Source organism: Larus michahellis, chromosome 5 (genome assembly GCF_964199755.1).
Source record: "Larus michahellis chromosome 5, bLarMic1.1, whole genome shotgun sequence".
Taxonomy (NCBI): Eukaryota; Metazoa; Chordata; class Aves; order Charadriiformes; family Laridae; genus Larus; species Larus michahellis.
Genome location: NC_133900.1, coordinates 39,069,532 through 39,088,795, shown reverse-complemented (window position 1 = coordinate 39,088,795; position 19,264 = coordinate 39,069,532). Strand labels below are relative to the sequence as shown.

Genomic DNA, 19,264 nt, shown 5'->3' with positions numbered 1-19,264 from the left:
CAGGACAACATGTGTGTGAAGAAAGCAAGGACCAGTACACCACCAATGAGAATTTATCAGAGAATCTTAAATATTAAATCCAAAAAAATGTTTCAAGACAGAACAATAGCTTAGCACATGCTATGGAATTAGAGGTCTGAAATACTGCACAGGGTACTTGGTACTGGTTACTCAAAGCCATTTATATACTCCTAGAAACATGGATGTTTTTAAGAGACATAAAAATAAGTACTTCTATGAACAACCTCAATATTCCGATTACAAGTCCTGCTACATAAAGTGCATTTTCTACAATAAAACTACCATTAGATGCCTAAAAAAACCAAAAGACGCGCCTACCTGAATCAGACTTTCCCAAGTAACACTGAATATCACAGTGGGCAATCGTTTCAAAATGAAGATCTCCCTGCTGGAAAAACAAAACCGAAACTACAATTAACCATTTGACAGAACAACAGGACAAATTCCCGTTTCTCGCTGTGTAATTTGGACGAGTCAAAGAAGAGAGCTAAGGTTGCCTAGAGAACTGTAATTGCATCCCAGTTCAACTTCGGGGGCTTAACTTCTCAAGCTACAGAATGGTTTCACAGAGTGGTCTGGTACTGAGTTTTTCTTTCAGGACTAAGTGACGGATTTCTGGCCTAAGAAAGAGGCTGCTGCAGTGTGGTTTGCAGTGCATAATAATCATTCAACACAACTGAATACGATACCTTGGACACAGTCGAATATATCTGCAGAGGTATTTCAAACATTACTCCCACATTTGTGGCCAAACAAATACTAGAAAGCACATTTGTTACAGTGTCTTTCACACTGAGCTTCAAAGAAAATACATTCCAGCAGCCTGGAGGTAGAGTCAAAGGTTCGGCAAAGTTCAGAATCTAGAAAGAATCAAACAACAACTGAATTAAAATTGGTACAGTATTTTTGGTCCAAGCATTACCTTGAAGAATGTAAACTTTCTCTTCCTTCATGTTTTTGCTGTTATTACACACACATATGTGCCCATAATTGATCCATACAGTGCACATATGTAAATCTCCTATCTAAATATACGAAGAGCCAATTAGACGCCTACATCATGTGCTTGTTCATAAACCAGATTTGTCTGGTTTGAATCAAGCAATTGCGCGAGTAAATTATTGGCTTTGCCTTCTAAACTTCAAAGCTCATCTATGTACTAAAGACTTCCATTACAGCCTATGAAGAAACGCTGAATCCTATAGAGCACAAACACACATGCAACAATTCTGAGAACAGAGCAGTGATCTATAATTTGATGCATCTGTAGCTGCAACTCAAACGAAAGAATAGTTGCTAATAAAACAACACAAAAACAAGCTGGACAGTGAATAATGCCTACTGAGAGAGTAAGCTCTTCAGGACCTAACAGTTACAGGCATACATATACCTTTATTTTTAACTGGTTTCAACCAGCTCTGATAACATCAAGTTCTTCAAAGACTCTATTTTGTACGTCAAAAGACCGTACCCTTAAATCAAAGACAAAACACTGTATGAAGCAGAATTAAAGCTTACCTTTAAAATGTTCTTCGTTTCTCCGGCTATGAAGACTTCATTCAGTTCAATGCTGAAGTCAAAATTGTTTGTAAACCATATGGACCAAAACCCTGAAGTATTATGATGTGGTTCTATGTGAAACAATGCTGCAGAAGGATCTATGTCAAAATACCTGCCAGTAAATACAAAAGAAAAATAAATACTTCTGCAATTGTCCTTGAGCACACATAAGCAGTCCACACAAGAGAAGATAACTGTAGTATTCTTGCATAATGAAGCTCTTTTAAGGTTTTAAGGAGAAAACCAAAAGTATTTCCTTTGGAATACTTAACATACAGTATCAGAGTAAAAACTGACAAGAAAAATGTAAAAGAGGTAGGCAGGTCATCACTCTCCCCTCTTGCTATGCTACAGTACAAGATTGCCTATTGCTTTGTGATATGGTAGTTTGGATGAAACTGGCAAAAGATGACTGAAAAAAAGACTTCATGTTTTTTCTGTAACTATCCTGCTTCTGTACTGGATTAACAAGGATGGCGGAAATTTTATCACAGACCCTAAGCAATGTTTATATGCTGTGAGCTGCTAAGGCATATCTTTTTACTGGCTCCTGAAATTCTTCCTGGATAAAATACAAAACTATTGCTTGAAATGACACAGGTCTGTTTTGGTAAATGACACAGTAACAACAGGAAGAAGCCTCCTCACCGTCCTGGGAATCGTTCAGTGACAAAGCAAGCTAAACTCCTCTCTTAAAGTAGGATACAATATTCTTATAGTATCAGCCAATGTTAACAAACACACAAAAAAATCCACTGTCAACCTACCCTTCCATCACAGGACAGGAAAGACAGGCTTTTAGTGTTGTAGTGCCTTCCAAAAGATTATTCTTCTTGTTGTCAGTGTAAGGACTTCCACTGTCACAGGATGCAGCTGGGCAAAGAACAGACATGCAGGAGAATACGTCAGCCAGAACGAAAGCACATCCACAAGGCTTTTCATGTGAGGATTTGGAAGAACACTACAAAGGCGAACATCTGCCGGTCCAATTCTCACACAGGTGGGCAAAGCATCTAATTGCTTATGTCCTAATTTTCAGAGGTTCCAAACCTTGCTTTAAGAAAACTTTACGAATGCCAAGCACTTTCAAAAAACACACACACATCAAGGCTGCAAAGAGCAACCTGACCAATTTAACCACGTGTCACTAACACAGCATTCTTTCTTATCAGTGCACACTGCCTCCTTCAAATAAATGAAAAACTGTTCTGAAAAAAAGCATCACTTAAAATATAGTCCTTCCTTTCTTCTTATTTGCACTTTTTTGCTAAGAAAAACAAGTCCCAATGTCATTATGAAAGCAGCCTGTTTCATAAATGTTTAAAGTCTATGCACTGCAGTCTAGTGGTCAGAATAGGAAAGAGGCTGGAGTCAGGAATGCTTAAACGTTAATCTTTGCTCTTCCACAAACACGCCTGGTCTCAGGCAAGTCTTTTCAACGATCCTGCCAAGAAATGTCATAGAAAATGACCACCCAAGCACAATAGCCTTTTAGAAAATATATTGGAAACAGAAAAAATAACCGCAAATTATAAAAGGATGTTGAAAAAGCATATTCAATAATTATGCGTATTGTAAAATCAGCTAACATTTTAGCAAATGTTTTCTTCCCCTTCTTGAAATATGTATAGCTTACAGTCTTCAATCGGTGTAAAAGCAAGCATATATACACAAAAATGGTGGAAACAATTAGCAGAAAAAATTCATCCCCTTTCTCAAAAAAGTCCAGACAAGTTGATTTTGAGATCTTTCAGGGTTCCTACATGCTGAAAAAAGCTACCCTTTTATAATCAAATCCTGTTCAATCATATTATCTATAAGTGTATGTATCCTGTACCTTCACAAGAAATAGAAGCAACTTTTGTAAAGTTAGTAGATGAAGAAGATAGCAGTACTGGCTCAAACTCCACAGGTGATGTGTCTTTTTGTGACAACTGCCGTATTTCCTGCATGAAGACAAGACACAATGATCCTTGTAGCAGTACTACCATTATTATTGTAGCTCCTGTATTAGTCTACCTTCTTGTCAAACGTGCAAGCCAATATTTGCCATTTTCTCCCATCTTCTAAATCAACGCATGGATTTCTATTCAAGTTAACAGCTCTTATGTCTTAAAAAAAATATCCATCACTGAATTATAACTCATCATCTAAAAGATCTATTAGACATTTGGGCACATTTTAAAAGTACAAACACGTGACGTTTGCCACCAGCAAAATCAATCTGCTATTAGAGAGTAAGGCAGGCGGCTAATGAATTCCCCATTCAAATTCAACAGCCTAAAATATGACTTCCTGAAGCCCACGATTACCTGTATATGCACAAGACTGTTCCCAGAATGCATGACGTACACATCTACTGAGGAATCACCTGTCCAAAAGAATGAACACTGAGGTAAGTTCACCAAGGATGGAAGCACTCTTGCTTCGTCAGACACTCATATGAGAAGCAGTCCCAATTTAAATTTAAAAATCTTTGTGTGACAGCTACGCTTGTAAAAAGGAGGAACTATTCACATCTTGAGGGGGCAATCACTTCACAAAGGAGTAAAAATCCACTCAACAAGATTTTTAGCCACAAACATGAAGGCCAGTATCATAGAATCATAGAATGGTTTGGGTTGGAAGGGACCTTAAAGATCATCTCATTCCAATCCCCTGCCATGGGCAGGGACACCTCCCACTAGACCAGGTTGCTCAAAGCCCCATCCAGCCTGGCCTTTGACACTTCCAGGGATGGGGCATTTCCCAGGTATCAACAGTCAACAGGGACTCTTGCTTCATTATCTCCTGAATCCAAGATAGAGCAAAATTCTCCCTTTTCCTATGGGCAGAGACAGGAGGCACAGCTGAAGGAAAGATGGATGGCTGACACTGCTGTAACTTCATAAGTCTGGGGGGCAATCTATCAATAGCACAAGAGTGTGCAGTAAAAACTGTTCTGGATAGGCACACAGCTATGCAAGATCCTGGCTCGCCTGCTTTGAACAGCAAACATTCTCAGGAGACAATGGGAAGCTGGATTCGGTGCTTAACACCTTTTGGGTTTAAAAGAGGAGCAGTCCTATCACCTGGTAGGGTAGTACCCTACTGACTAGAGCAACAGAAGATGGATATAACTCAGCTTTCACCTGCCAACAAGCTGTTACAGCTATATTGGGTAATCACCCTTTGTCACTAGCAAAGCCATGTTCCCATCCACAGGATGCTACGAAGATGTAGAGCAGCAAAAGAACAGCAGCAGGACAGAACAAGAAATGTCTATTATACCACGGCGGTTATCACACTTCCATGAAGGAAGACAACCTGAGATCTTGCTTATACTTAGATAGATATATATGTATCTATATATATCAGTAGATGCAGGCTAACATAAAAGGATCTTCTCCCAATTCACCAGGCACAATTTCTAATAACAAGTGTGCTTTGCTCAGCTGCTTGAAAGGAGGCAAGACTACAGGTGCCAGCTTCCAAAAGAGGGTTCAAGATGTTGATGCTGAGCGAGCAGATGCTCCACATACCCACAGCTGTTTAAAGCACATACTCCTCTTCAGCCTTTCCAGCTGGCTAGTTCCCCTGTGCAGCCCTTGCCTACCTGCTGTTCCACTCTAGGTGCTAACACATAACGCTGTACACTGAGACTAACACAGCACCATATTCCCTTTTGTTACACCCTTCCCTCAAGACGACATCTCTCATTTAATTACACAAATGGAAGGCAAGCAAGGATAGCTGTTTGATATGGTAAAGCCACCACTGGTACTGATGGAGCAAGACATGGAACTTCCCACCGACAGCAAGTACAAAGGGCTTATACAAGCAACACCTAACTCACTGAGAACTCATAATTGCATTATATTTAACAGTCTTAAAAGCATACTTGTAGTACTTTAACCTCCAAAAGTGTTAACAGCGAGCACCCTTGACAGGACAGATGTGAGCAATTCTTGACCAGCATCAGAATAAACGTACGTCCACAACTCAACATAACAAAGCACTGGCATCTCACCGGCAGGGAAACTACGTTTACAGTAGGTATTTCAGTTTCGGCTCTGTGTAAATATCACATCACAGAACAGGCTCAGGGGGGAACAGCATATATTGTTTTGTGACTAGATCTTGAACGGAGCTTCTTAAGACAAAAAGATTATGTTCTTTTTTTATTAGTGTGTTAAAAAATATTATTTTCATCTGGATTCCTACGCAGTTCCTTCTTCTTTAATCAGAAAGTAAAACTGGCAGAAATGTCTAAAAAAAGCTATTCAAACAGACTGCAAAGCTCCCTAAATAATTTTAAATCCCCTGGATTTAGAGGATTTGTTCACCCAATAAATGTAGCATAAAGAAACTGCAAGGAGTTGATTGTTTTGCCTGTGGAATTCTAGCTGACAAGAACAAATGATGCGCACATCTGTATTACCTCATTACCCTACTTTGCACAACAGCCACTATCCCCAGTACTGTACAAACCATTCCGCCTCCTATTATGGTTAATTTAATTAATGGGAAACCAGAAATGCAGTTGTAGAAATCAAAGGACCATGACATCTTTCCATAATATTTAAGTAGATATGCAAGTATGGGGGACTACAGAATGAAACAGATGTAGTTTACAACTTTACCATCGTTACCTTTATAAAGAGGAGTGTGCTTACAGTAACTCTGCCCTAAACAAAGTGGCTGACAAGCTGTGTTTATTTAACAAAACTGATTTGCTTTCCCTTACCCACAAAATTTAGCTGTCACTGAATTTGATTCAACTTAGCACATCAAATTACAACTTGTGTATAAAACCAAGTTCTATTACAATTAACAGTCATATTTAGGACTTACCCGAGGTCTTCATTTTTTCCATTGCTACATAAGCTACAAAAAGATTCTCCAGTAAGTATTGTCTGTGCTCCACAAAATCTTGTTGGGCATTTTCCATTCTTACCGTTAAGCTCATTTCTAGCAGCATTGGGTCATCGGACATAAAACAGCAACTCTGGAGCGAGACAAGGGGATATGGTGTGTGTGTGTGGTGGGGGAGAGAACAGAAAAAAATTCATTACAGTAAGGTATCTTGAGAAGTTAATCAAAGGTATTATCTAACAGACAAGGTTTCCAGCACCAAAGTGTTGGCAAAACAGGAGTAATTAGGACCTCTGCTAAAACCTCAGTAGAAACCAAAGACAGTGCAGGTACAGACAGCACAGCAAAAACAAAGACGAAAAACAACTAAAAAGGACACTGAACCTTGAAAGAATGCAAATTTATAAACTGTCTTAGTCAGTCTCACCTCAGGGACTGCAAAACAGTTTCCTTTGTTAAATCCTCTGCCTTCAATAAAATGTGCCATAAACAGACTGATGCATGTGTCTTAATGGTAGGAAGACAGTTCATGTTCACTGGTCTGTTTATAGTTAATTTTTCCAAATCCTGTGTTTTTTGTCTCCATTTCTCACTGAAGTAATTTTAAAAAAACAAACATACATGTACAATTCTTAATAGAAAACACTGTCGCCTGGCTAGAATACTTCAGATAAATACAAATAGGATCTTACTTCCTTCTCTAAGTAGTGGCTGCTGTTACGACAGCAGAGTCTTAGCAACTACAAAGACACGGACACCATTTCGCAAAAAACTAAAGCCAACAAAGCAAAACAAAACTAGACAATCAACAGTGAGTAACAGAAATTTGTGCTGCATCACACCATGAAGGTTGCTAAACTCTGGCTGGGATGCCCTACCAAGAGAATTAATTTGCTCAGGAGAAGGAGGAGGATGACGAGAAGGAGGAGAAAGCCTCCAGCCCTGGCATGTGAAGTGCTCTTGTGAAGCGGCAGTGAAACACCTTCAGCTAATCTGAAGTGCCGCAAGGAGGCACAGGGGGAGTGGGGAAGCATCTCTGGGAATGGGATGCCAGTTCACTGCTCACACAGCGTCAAAGAAACCCTCAGCACTTGAAATGACTGCCAAGAGCAGGAGGAGAGGAGGCCGCTGTGGAGACGGGAGCACAGGGATGGTGTGCCCTCGGGAAGCTCCCATCAAAGAGTGGGCAGCTGCACGACGTGCCATCTCAAGCGCTCAGGTGCATCCCAAGCCCAGCCTTATTCACTGAGGCAATGCACGAATCAAACATGGGAGTAAACCCGCATGGGATCACTGTGGTGTGTAACGTACAGAAAAACAGCTGTGGAGCCTGGGCCTTGTCACACTTGATGAAAGGTGCTGCAGACCACAGCGTGGGCCTGTGTATCTGACCCAAAATTATACCCCATCAAGCACCATCAGCACTGCAAAACAACCCCCATTTACTGTGCGAGGACTTTGGGCGGGGGGAGAGAGGAGATTGGGATGGCACTGCCGCAGAGGAGGAGGTGACCTACTGTCCTAAACACTCCGAGCTTTTGGAGGGGGATGTTCTGCTAATGAGCTCGCCCCTCCTCAGCTCTGCCCAGCGCCAAGGCCACCTTCAAAGGCTCCCAAGCACACAGCCCAGACAGCCCCAGCTGCAGCCTCCCAGCCTGTTTGTCAGTAGGAGCCAGAAACTTGGGAAACGTTTCTGGAGAAAGGAAATTACAGGAATATAAACACTTTTGTCCTCCATCTCAGTAATACAACACCTACACATTAAAACACTTAGCCTGTTGGGTTGGAGTTTTTTTGGGGGGGAGTTGGGTGTCTTTTTCCATCTCCCCCTCTCCTAAAGGTCATAGTGTGATGCGTGTGACATTTAATTTATACCACAGGGTATGGTTTTATACAAGCACAGCTAAAAGCACAATTACCCTTTAAACTGAGACATTGGAAATTGCACTGTTGATAAAACTTTTAGAGCTCTGGGAAGTGCCCCTCTAAACTTGGATTAAAATAAGAAGACTTAAATAGGTATAAAATAATAATAAAACATACCTTAACTTGCTGATATGCGTCATTGGGTAAACTGCATTCAAGGTGAACACGTAAAAGGCTGGCATTCATAGTTTCTGCCTGCAAGAAAGAAGAGTGCAGAAAACTTCAAGCATATTGCTTCAGAAGATGTTACTGTATAAATTCAATTCACACACTGCAACTTATAAACTGTTTCTGCATATGCATGACACAGAAACGTAAGAAAATTTTTTAAAATACAATTAATCTGTACCATAGGCCAGCAATCAATCTTCAGTTCTCAGGAACTTCATCAATACCTACTTAGTTATCAAACTATTATTATACATGAGTATTAAATATTTATACAGCATCAACATGAGCAACTCTTACAAACTTTCATATGTCAACAAAGCGTATTCAACAGAACCTTTTTTGTTTAACATAAAAGCTGCTCTCCTATTTTTCTGTATATTTTCTTTGCTGATTGGATACCGAAATACAGTTGCTAGGCCAAGAACATAATGCTTCTTGGACATGATCTGCTATGTAGGCTTCATGCCAAAATGGACAGACAGAAAATACTTGTTTGCCTTGTTATTGATTGGAAATGGAAAAGAAAAGAAAAGAAAAGATGACATTGATTGTGCCAGCTTGTAAAGCACTCAAAATCTAACGGGACAACAGTGCCGACAAAGCCAAGCATAGTTCATGAAAGCTATCTGGAAATCTTGACAGCCAAATTACTTGCACAAATTGCTCAGCCACTGTATCTTGATTCTAAATTTAAAAGAATAAATAAATAAAAATTCAGAATGACAGACCTGTCACTCTATCAGTGCCTTTATTACAGCATTCGTGTGGACACCCCCCTGCCCGTTTCTCTTGCGATACTGAACTGATGTAGAACACACACGCCCCATTTCTCTTGCAATACTGAATTAAGTATCTGAGTGGGGTATCTGCAGGTTCAAGTTTCTGAAGGTGTTGATGCAAATGAATTCAAAGAATTTCAATAATTTCATGCTGAAAAGTGAAATTGTGAAGAAAAATTTTCTAAGTATCCAATACTCTATTTCGTATCTCCCTGGGACAGACAGAAGGGTGCAGGGTGCACCGGAGCAGAGCATAGATTTACTACATGCATGGCATTTCACGGGCTCCGGTGTTATAAACGCACAGCCAAAAGCAAGCCAACACACATCCTGCACTCCCGATTCAACCGGATTTCATACCGAAATGACTGGGGCTTCACACAAGAGGGCGATGTAACCTCTGCAAAGGTGGTTAGCAGCGACCCAAACTCTGTCCCCAGGGCAGCCCTCCGGGGACGCGAACCCCTGCCACCTCCTTTCTTTTTTACAAATGCTTTTGTCCTCATCAAATTTTGAGAGCAGAAAAAACACCCACTTGATTCCAAAGCATTCATCACTCATGGCCATGACTGCTAGTGGAGTTTTAATGAGTCAGTAAGATTACATATAAAGAACAACTTTGGGGGTTGCTTTTCTGGTCAGATAAATCTTGATGCTTAATTTCCCTTCTCAGTGGTTCTTGAGAGAACACTACCACTTTCATGGTCCTAAATAAGGAGTTGTTAGGCCTTACTCAATGCCATTGTAGTTTAAAGTAGTTTAAGACCCCACACCCCTATAAAAAAAAATTTGCTAAATCACATTTTTCCAATTTTTTTTAAACTTGACTTTTCTCTACATAGGAAACTGCTGTTACCTTAAAATTGAAGCCACTAATATAACATGCACAGAGGGGAAAAATGTTACTTGGTTGTATTTGATGTTGATCTGTTTTCTACAGGGATTCTGTATTTCTCATTGTGAAGCTATCTTCAGAAAAGGAAAAGGGTTTTCATTTATCTAAGGCAGACAATAGATGCATAACTGTCATGCCTTCTATCTTACAACACTGGTAGGATGGCTGTGTTAACCATAAAGAGAAGATAAAAGTATCTGAGAAGAAAACACTGTCTGAAGCAGAGTTTCCAAGAAGACAAACCCAGGACCATGTCCCCATCTCCCAGCAGTGCAAGCACTCCGTTTACACTGTAAATATCACTGCCTATGAATCAGAGCAGAGAGCCAAGTTATGCAGCATATGTTTGCACCAGAGGAGAACAGAGAAGGAGAGGCATGGCAGACGGGGGAAAGTTAGAAAGAGCGCTGCTGCGCGGTACAAACCCTGCCCCTTCATTACCTGCTGCCTCTATTTTGTATTAGAATCATAGAATTGTTGGGGTTGGAAGGGACCTTAAAGATCATCTAGTTCCGACCCCCTGCCATGGGCAGGGACACCTCCCACTAGACCAGGCTGCTCAAAGCCCCATCCAGCCTGGCCTGGAACACTTCCAGGGATGGGGCATCCACAGCTTCTCTGGGCAACCTGTTCCAGTGTCTCACCACCCTTATGGTGAAGAACTTCTTCCTAACGTCCAGTCTGCATCGACCCATCTCTAGTTTTAATCCATTCCCTCTAGTCCTACCATTACCTGACATCCTAAAAAGTCCCTCACCAGCTTTCTTCTAGGCCCCCTTAAGATACTGGTAGGCCACTATAAGGGTCTCCTCGGAGCCTTCTTTTCTCCAGACTGAACAACCCCAACTCTCTCAGTCTGTCCTCATAGGAGAGGTGCTGCAGCCCCCTGATCATCCTCGTGGCCCTTCTCTGGACACGTTCCAGCACATCCATATCTTTCTTGTAGTAGGGGGTCCAGAATTGGATGCAGTACTCCAGGTGGGGTAGTACTTGTGCGTACATACTTGCACGTACACACACTCGGCACCCACAAATCCTGTATGAACTGAAGGGAGAAATCTGATAGAAGCCACACGAATGAAACTCTTTTAACAGTTTTGGTTAAGTTCTTACATTTAAATTTTAAAGAAACAGAGGCCTCTTTCAAAAACACCCTAAAAACTTGAACTATCTGACCTGCAAGGAGCCCCACTCTCCTGGCAAAGGTCTAGGATTCTCGGTGGGGGGACACTACAGCAGGTGATTACTTAGGAAATAACTCATCAAAAGAGAGACAGCATCAACAGGATAGCTGGCATAGGCCAGCTCAACAGCCACCAAGCAACCACAGACCCAAGGTCACTTTTAGGGGGAGAATTCCTTATTCTGCCTTAGGTGCCCTGTCAATCAGACATGGCTCTATACAAGATTTTCACAGAGATATTCTTGCATCATTATCAAGACTATGGGGTCCAAATCACTTGCTGGAGTTTGGCTACAACATAATTAAAAAAACCCTCAAGCACTGAATAAGCCTCCCCCTCTTCCTGCAGGCTGATACTTTTTTTCTGTCCTGGATAGTGTCTGGCCCTAGAGAGCTATTTCCACTCTGAACGCTGTTAACAAGCTGTCCCTATAATAATGATTCAGCAGAGTTTCATCAGTTTTTTGCAGGCAGTTATCAGGATGGCACACCAAGAAAACTCTACCGTCCTACTACCTTCCCTTTCCACACCCAAGCACCACACTTGCACGCATTTGCTTCTCTGATCCTCTGTCCACCAGCACAAAACATAGCTTAAGGGGTCTTGGGCTCCTGCCAGCACTTAAAGTATTTCCCATGCCGTTGGTTCATAAACCCCAAACTCCTGTGTGGAGTCAGCAGTGATGCCTGTGTCTCCTACGATAAGACAATCCACCCTGTAGGTCACTCCTCCACTGACATTTCCATTGTGTGCGTACAGCACTTTGAACACAACGAGGCAGTGATGTAGCTGCCCTGTTTGTTAGTGCCATCCAACTAGTAAACAATGCCAAAAAACAGGCAAACTGGAGAAAAGACTCCATCCAGAAGCTGGGTAAACAAAGATGACCTATATGGGCTCCACCATCTGTTACGGCTTAGTGGTAACTAGCCGCCGCTGAATGGCCACGTGGACATACTATGAATTCACAGTGTTGGACACAGCCTCTTCTTTCCTCCCGATGAGTGAGCCCAGAAAGCCTGGGATCCAGGAGCACAGCCAGAGCATGCTGATCCTGAACCCTTCAAAAGCTGAAACTTTGTAAAGAGTGACAGAAAGAGGGTGAAATTCAACAGTAAAAAAGGCAACTTTGTCTTTCTTTTTCTTTTCTTATTAATCACAAGCTTTTCTGCTAAAAACTCCTGGGGGAATGATGAATAAAAAAGGAAGACTGGCGTACCTTAGCCTATTAAAGGATAAAAACAATCCGCAAAATCAATGCAAGTTAATTTTCCACAAAAAATACAAACACAAACCTATTGCATATTGTATTTCCAATGGAAATACTACTGTACAGGTCAATTTTCACCTATAGTCCCCAGGGATAAATAATATTTCCAAGATAAATGCTCTGTAGAGGCAAAATTTCATCCATATTTCTGTGTACAATTCTGGCCATTCACTTTCAAAAGAAATTTTTACAAATTGGAGAAGCTGCAGAAAGGGCTTGATAGTTTGGTTAAGAAATGGACAGCCCATCACTAATGAAGATACTACAGAGCATGGACTGTTGAGCTTGGCAAAGCAAAAGCTGAAAGATGCAATGCCACCTACAAATGCCTCTGAGTAAAAGCATCAGAAACAGGAAGAGTTATATAAACTAAATGCATTATCTTAACAAGCAAATATAAACCGGCCACAACAATTCAGATTGGAAGTCAGATGTAGGTTTCCAACCGTCAAAGGAGTAAGAACAAGTATTAGGGGCTATGGTAACAATGCCTCCAGCAGTTCTGAGAAGCGGTTTTACCAAGGACATGATGGGACTAAATCACGTTAGCTTTCTGGCCTTGATGATCAAGGATGTCAGTATTACCAAGCAGCTTAAACACAACCACCTCTAAAACAGAAGACAATAGAGGAAAAAAATAGACACACACCATGCAGCACTCGGTGAGCTTCCTCACAGATTTCCAAGCAGTATCAGTAGACTTCAGAGGTAGGGATACCTTTAGCATATCGAACTAGACATTGCTGCCCAAGGTTACAACTCATTCATCCCAAGATGACAAGGGATGTATAAATGAGGCTTACGCTCTCCTGAATTACACTGGTATTTTACTTCAGTGAAAAATTAACAGGGGAAAGCAAATGTGCACAGTTAAGTGAGTATGACTGGTTTGGTTTAAATGCTTTTTTCACTACAAATCTCCATCACATGTTTAATAGTTAGGTATCCTTACGTTTGCACATGTGTAGTCACTCACTCAAACCTCATAGACCTCTCTTCCTTCCGTAGCTTCTGAGCTTAAAATATTAACTGGACAAAACAGAATCACACTAACTTTTATGGGATCTGGATCAGAATATTAGTAGGGTAAATTGAAGGAGGCACTTCTGGAAAGAACAGCTATCTGTAGAACAACATTTTTCTAAAAGGAACCCAAACTTGAGCCATAAGCTCCTCTTCAGCATTTAGATCTTGTCTACAGTCTTCAACAGCTGAGGAGCCCGTCCCACTGCCTCAGCCTTTCTGCTCAAACCAGTGACATTCAGTGAACTGAACAGTAATTCCTCCATCATAGCCAGGCACAGGAAAATGACACCCAGAGCTAGGAGAACTGAGTCAACACTCTCTCACAACTCATCTCCTATGACAAGACTGGTGCCAGGTGGCACCATGCTGCACTGCTAAACGTGACCTCAAGCTTGTAATCTAGAGAAATAAAGCATAGGAAAACATTCCTCGCTATGCAATAAGGAAAATGTCAAATGCTCCCCAAAACGTTTCTCCTCAGGAACTGGGACAGAAGTGTGAAGCAGCAGAGTCTGCATCCAGGCTTCAGACGCTACCTGACAACAATCCATTGAGTTAGATGCGAAGATGCAGAGACACATGTCACGAACAGCATCTAAAAAACCCTTCTCAGTTCTAACCTTAGCACCCCAAATTACAAAACCTGAAGATTTTTGGTTCCTTCATAAGAGTCTGTGTATGCCCAGAAGCAAGCACAGCTGAATGATTACAGGAAAGAGACTAGTACAGAGAAAAAGAACGGAAGAGAAGGAAATGGTGCATTATCCTCGGGTAGAGGTAAGATTGACCTAACGTATACATAGCAGACTGAAAAACGCAATCTGAGCTGAGAATTTTTCTCAGGTAGAACAGAAGAACACATCACAAAGGCAATCAAAGCAGCTTACATTTAGATAAAAAATTAAATTCTGTTACATGCCAAGATATTCCAAATACGTTTTTGAAAAAACTAAATTGGTGTACAATCCAAAAGAAAATTTGAAAAATCCATTTTCCCAGTTAGTTATTCACTTGAAAGGTTCTGTATGGCCTGGAAGGCTATGAGAATACCTGCAACTGCAACCAAATGGGAGAAATTATAAAAGCTTCTTCCAATTGCAACAGTTATGCCTTGTAAATCTACCTTGCTGTATCCTCCACAGCTTCCTGCTCTAGTCAAGCTGAGGTAAGCAAAGCTGGTATCTTCACCACTGATACAGTCCAGTTGGACTCCCAGCTCTCGTTCTCATCCATGCAGCATGCCGTGCTTTTTAACCATGGCAAACTGTTGGTGCAGCCCTGCTGTGAACTGGCACGGGGAATGGGTCTGAAGTAAAAAGCAGAATAAACCAAAACAGCTACCCCCGCCCCAGCTTTATAGTACAGTGGGTTTTTTTCAGGACAGAATAATTCTCCAGTTTAGTTCAGAGCAGGGCCTCACAAATAATTTTGTCGGCACAACTCAGAGGACAGCACACCACAGGAGCATGAACGAGAACAAGTGGGAATAGTTTAAATGCCAAAGACTGTCTCATAAAACCAGAACACCAGCTGATCACAGTAGCCCTGTATCTTGCGACCTCTCTCCTGCAGTCACTGGTACTTGGACTTTTTGTTAACGTTCCTCGCATCCCAACAATCTGAGGACAAAAACCTTTTATGGCTAAGAAGATTTATGTTTCATCTCCATTTGAAACGTATACTGTACCAGTGTGTGTGATGGCTGGATGTTCTGAATGTGTGGAAGCAGTAAGTAGGCGTTTGCTAGCTGGGCTCTAGGTTCTTCTGGAGAAGACATCAGAGTTCCCGTTCCAAAAACCTGGTGTTAAAAAAAAGGTCATTACATCCAGTCAACATCTAGCATTTCAGTTATCACACTAACATGCAAAACCATTTTGCCAATAACAACAATCTTCCCAAGAAACAGATCAGTTTTTCACATTAGATTCTTTTAAAAGACAATTTATAAAGATCTAGTTTGGAAAGTAACTACACACATAAATGGCACTTCAGCATCTTCCCTCATTCAGGCACCATTACAAAAACAAAACAAAGCACTCATCAGCAGAGCATCAGGTTATCTCAAACAGAAACTATCTAAACTCTCTTACTATTCTTCAGACAATTACAATACACATATCACCACTTCGCAGTGCAATAATTTCTGGAAAAACTTTGTTACTAGTCCAATTGCAATTGAATTAAATACCTTCGCCTTAAAAATTTAGTAAAATATTTTTTGATCATTTTAATTTTTAAGTCTGCAGTTTTCAGAGCACTATAAGACTTGCAAGTTGAATGTCTTTACTGCATTCATATTTGGCTCCACCAAGACTAGTTTATGTATGACAATGAGATGCAAGATAACGGGAAAAAAAATCATTAGAAGTTAAGAAAAACGCCTTGGGGTTTTTTCACTTGTATGCAAAGATTTATTTTTTTAATAGCAAAAAATACACGTTTTTAATTAAGAGGACAATACAATGCATTCTGTGTTCACTGAAGATCTCTGACTACAGACAGAAAATATCACATCAAAGGGAATGTGCTATTATTTTTTTAATGGAGGCATTTACAAGTATATCTTACTATAATGGTACCTATTCTCCTTTTGGGTGGGCCTTCTGTACGTACTCTTGCATAAATGCTTTAGAAACATCAAACATGTTTCAAGGCTTTTGGGCTCCCAAAAGCACTGTAAGTGTGCATCAACCACTCAAATTATGCCCGATTTTGAAACTCTTAAACCTAATGCAAACCGAAATCATGGGCTCTGTTTCAGGTGGCTGGTGAAACTGTCCATGAAAACCAGTCCGTTACTGATTTTAGCAGTAGTCCAACAGGAGATAAACATTGTTTGGTGGCACTGACAACTGCTTCGCCACAACTTGTTGATAAAAGGCCCTGGCTGAGCTGACCAAACAATACATCAAGGGGTCAGGAATGAGTGCAAGGAGAGGAGAGATGTCAAAAAGAAAAGGTGAATCACTCTATAATGCACTCTTTCCTCATCCTTGAGGAAAATTTCCTGCCAAATGTTGCATTACTTCTAAGAAATAATAAATAAATGCAACATTTGTACTAAAAAAAACATGTATTTCAATTGAACTTACCTATTGCTTCAATTTAAGGAGCTCTGTTTTCCAGCACAGTACCAAAATACGGGAATGGAATAGCTGGATGGTTGATTAAAGTTGGTGTTGTTTTTAGATCACCGAATTCAGAGTTAGATTTTTCTTTAACAAATTAATAAAAGCAAAGGATTTGGAGTACATGATGTCCCTTATAAAAATTAAAAAAGCTTAAGACTTGCATGAATCCACTAGTTAATCAGACAATAAATAGACAGCTTTAATGCACAACCATTATTTCCATGTTCATGTTTTAAGCACCTAAACCTCTCACCCTGTGCTACATCCCCCATGTATTTACATAAAATCCTGCAGAGTAGCTGAAAACCACCTAAACCACCTAAAATATTTCCTAAATAGGTTTTTCATGACAAATGCATTCCAGCACAGCACAGTCTAGACTGCAGTATTATATGAAATCAACTAGTAGTGACAGCACCACTATCTTTTAAGTGCACACCTACAAATACGTTTAAGTTTTACTTAAACAAGTAGCACCACTAGCAGTAGTAATTTTAACCATATACATGTATGAGGGATCATGAGACTAGCAAGATCTGGTAAAAGGAATGAATTGTAAACATTACTTTACCTGATTTGTTTCAGGAATTCAATGAACTCTGAAAGTTTCTAAGTTCAAGAAGTACGAAAATCAGTTTTTAAAACACAAGTAAATCCAAAACTCAAGCTAAAAATAAGAGTAGCTACCTGATATGAAAGTACTCCATGAGATGAGGTATTTATAAATAATGAGCTTTCAATACTGCCTTCTTCTGTTGGCAGGAAGAGTACTCTGAAAGAAATTTTTCCCATCGCTGGAATCACCTGCAGAGACCACAAAGAATCTTACTTGCTTGGTGCCAGTGATCACAGTACCCACCATTCAGTCGCACGGCCCAACAGGCATTCCCCACATGTACACCCCTATCCGTAGATCCCACTAAGTAGAACCTCAGCCCTGAGAAGTTTCACATCTCCACAACTCTCGACTCTTACTACAGAGAAGACCTGAGACCATGCAGCAACTCGCCATATTATGGCTAGAGTTTCTCAGCTAGCTCGGGCCTCATCAGTCAAGACTCTTTTTTGCAGGAGAAGTTAGTCATGCAGCACTGACAGCCTCTGCGGGCACAGAAACGCTTCCCTGCATATAGGCACCTATTACAAAGTGAATCAATCCTCGCTGTGATATATAGTCAAATGAGTCAAAGCTGAACTTGGGCAACACAATTAGTAACCAAATAGGTCTAACTGAAAGAACAATGACGTTTATGTCTGCACAGTAGTATCCATTCAGCCATAGTAAAAATAACACATCAGATGAAAGCATAATAAAAACCCTTTGCACATCAGCACAGGATAAAATCTGGGCTTCATCAAACTGAGATCACAGTGATTCATTCTTAACATGCATTATATTGTCATACATCGTTAAACAAAATTCAGAGTTAAAATAATGGTCTTAGATCATAAGGCAATTACACTTATAATTGCAATACAAAATGCATAAAACATTTCACTGCAGCTTTTTTTGAGGAATATACAAGACCATTCAAAAGACTGAAAATTCAAGGCTGTGAAACACCCACATGCCTGTGGATTACTGCATAATGCTGCATAGAGCAGAATGAGATTTAAACAGCCGCTCTAACACTGAAAAATTCTTCTCTTTCTCTGTTACTGTAAAACACATTTCCTACTGTAGGTTTTGGATGTCTTCTCCCTTACCACTCTAAGTAGAAATGAGCAAAAAAAAAAATGGTAGCAAAACAGAAAAAAGTTGGAGGTCCTACAAAAAAGCACGAAGAGAAAACAGAGAATGAAAAGCTTAGGCCAAAGGAAGCACGAAGGCTTGGCACTTGGCCATTACATAGTTTCCAAAAGTACATCAACACTCACCCGGCTATGAGCAGGAGACACATGAAACTGTCTAGTAGCTGTAAACACTGAATTCACTACAACTTCTCTATCTCTACTAGGGTTGTAGGCATGCAGCATTTTAGCTCTGGGTAACCCCAGTAATCTAAAAGAGGGGAAAAAAGAGAAAGAAATTATTCACTTTATAAGCACAGGCAATGCATAAAAAAAGGCAACAAAACCAAATCACTCTAAAACATGACATTTCCTAGTTGTAACTATTCTTTGGAAACATGCCAAACAAATTTTGCCCTCTAGTATACAAAGGCAAATAAGTAACATTGGGATGTGATAGGTGCACTTAGCCAAAACTCATTTGAGTCACCAGGAGTTCAAGAAAAAAACCCAACCTTTAGGAGGCACAACGTTTTGAATAAAAAAGTTTAAATAACCAAAGTCTTGTTTTGTCAGCTAAAGCAACGATTCTTACAAGGCTTTTACTTTAGCTAATACATCCTAAAACCAGCATCTTATGAATTCATTCTGTGCGTCCTCTGAAACATTCCTTTAACTCACAAGGGAACTGTGTTTTTTTTCAGTTACTGATAGAC

At 40.4% G+C, this 19,264-nt stretch overlaps 1 protein-coding gene across 7 annotated transcripts in view; it reads right to left on the bottom strand.

Annotated features, from left to right (window-relative positions):
• Positions 1 to 19,264, bottom strand: part of TMEM131L (transmembrane 131 like) — an 89,138-nt gene that overhangs the window by 28,819 nt on the left and 41,055 nt on the right. For 6 of the 7 annotated variants that reach the window (XR_012587367.1, XM_074589708.1, XM_074589707.1 and 3 more), the window contains 11 exons: positions 18,696 to 18,819; positions 17,505 to 17,621; positions 15,374 to 15,484; positions 8,479 to 8,556; positions 6,415 to 6,568; positions 3,894 to 3,952; positions 3,419 to 3,527; positions 2,349 to 2,454; positions 1,540 to 1,693; positions 711 to 881; positions 340 to 409 (listed from right to left, as the gene is read on the bottom strand). Coding sequence is in view for 6 of the 7 variants with exons in the window: in XM_074589708.1 (XP_074445809.1) it covers positions 340 to 409; positions 711 to 881; positions 1,540 to 1,693; positions 2,349 to 2,454; positions 3,419 to 3,527; positions 3,894 to 3,952; positions 6,415 to 6,568; positions 8,479 to 8,556; positions 15,374 to 15,484; positions 17,505 to 17,621; positions 18,696 to 18,819 (1,253 nt within the window). In the remaining variant the exon portion in view is untranslated. Of the gene's footprint in view, positions 1 to 339; positions 410 to 710; positions 882 to 1,539; positions 1,694 to 2,348; positions 2,455 to 3,418; positions 3,528 to 3,893; positions 3,953 to 6,414; positions 6,569 to 6,862; positions 7,028 to 8,478; positions 8,557 to 15,373; positions 15,485 to 17,504; positions 17,622 to 18,695; positions 18,820 to 19,264 lie in introns of those variants that run through there. The other variant, XM_074589709.1, reaches the window with a different exon arrangement.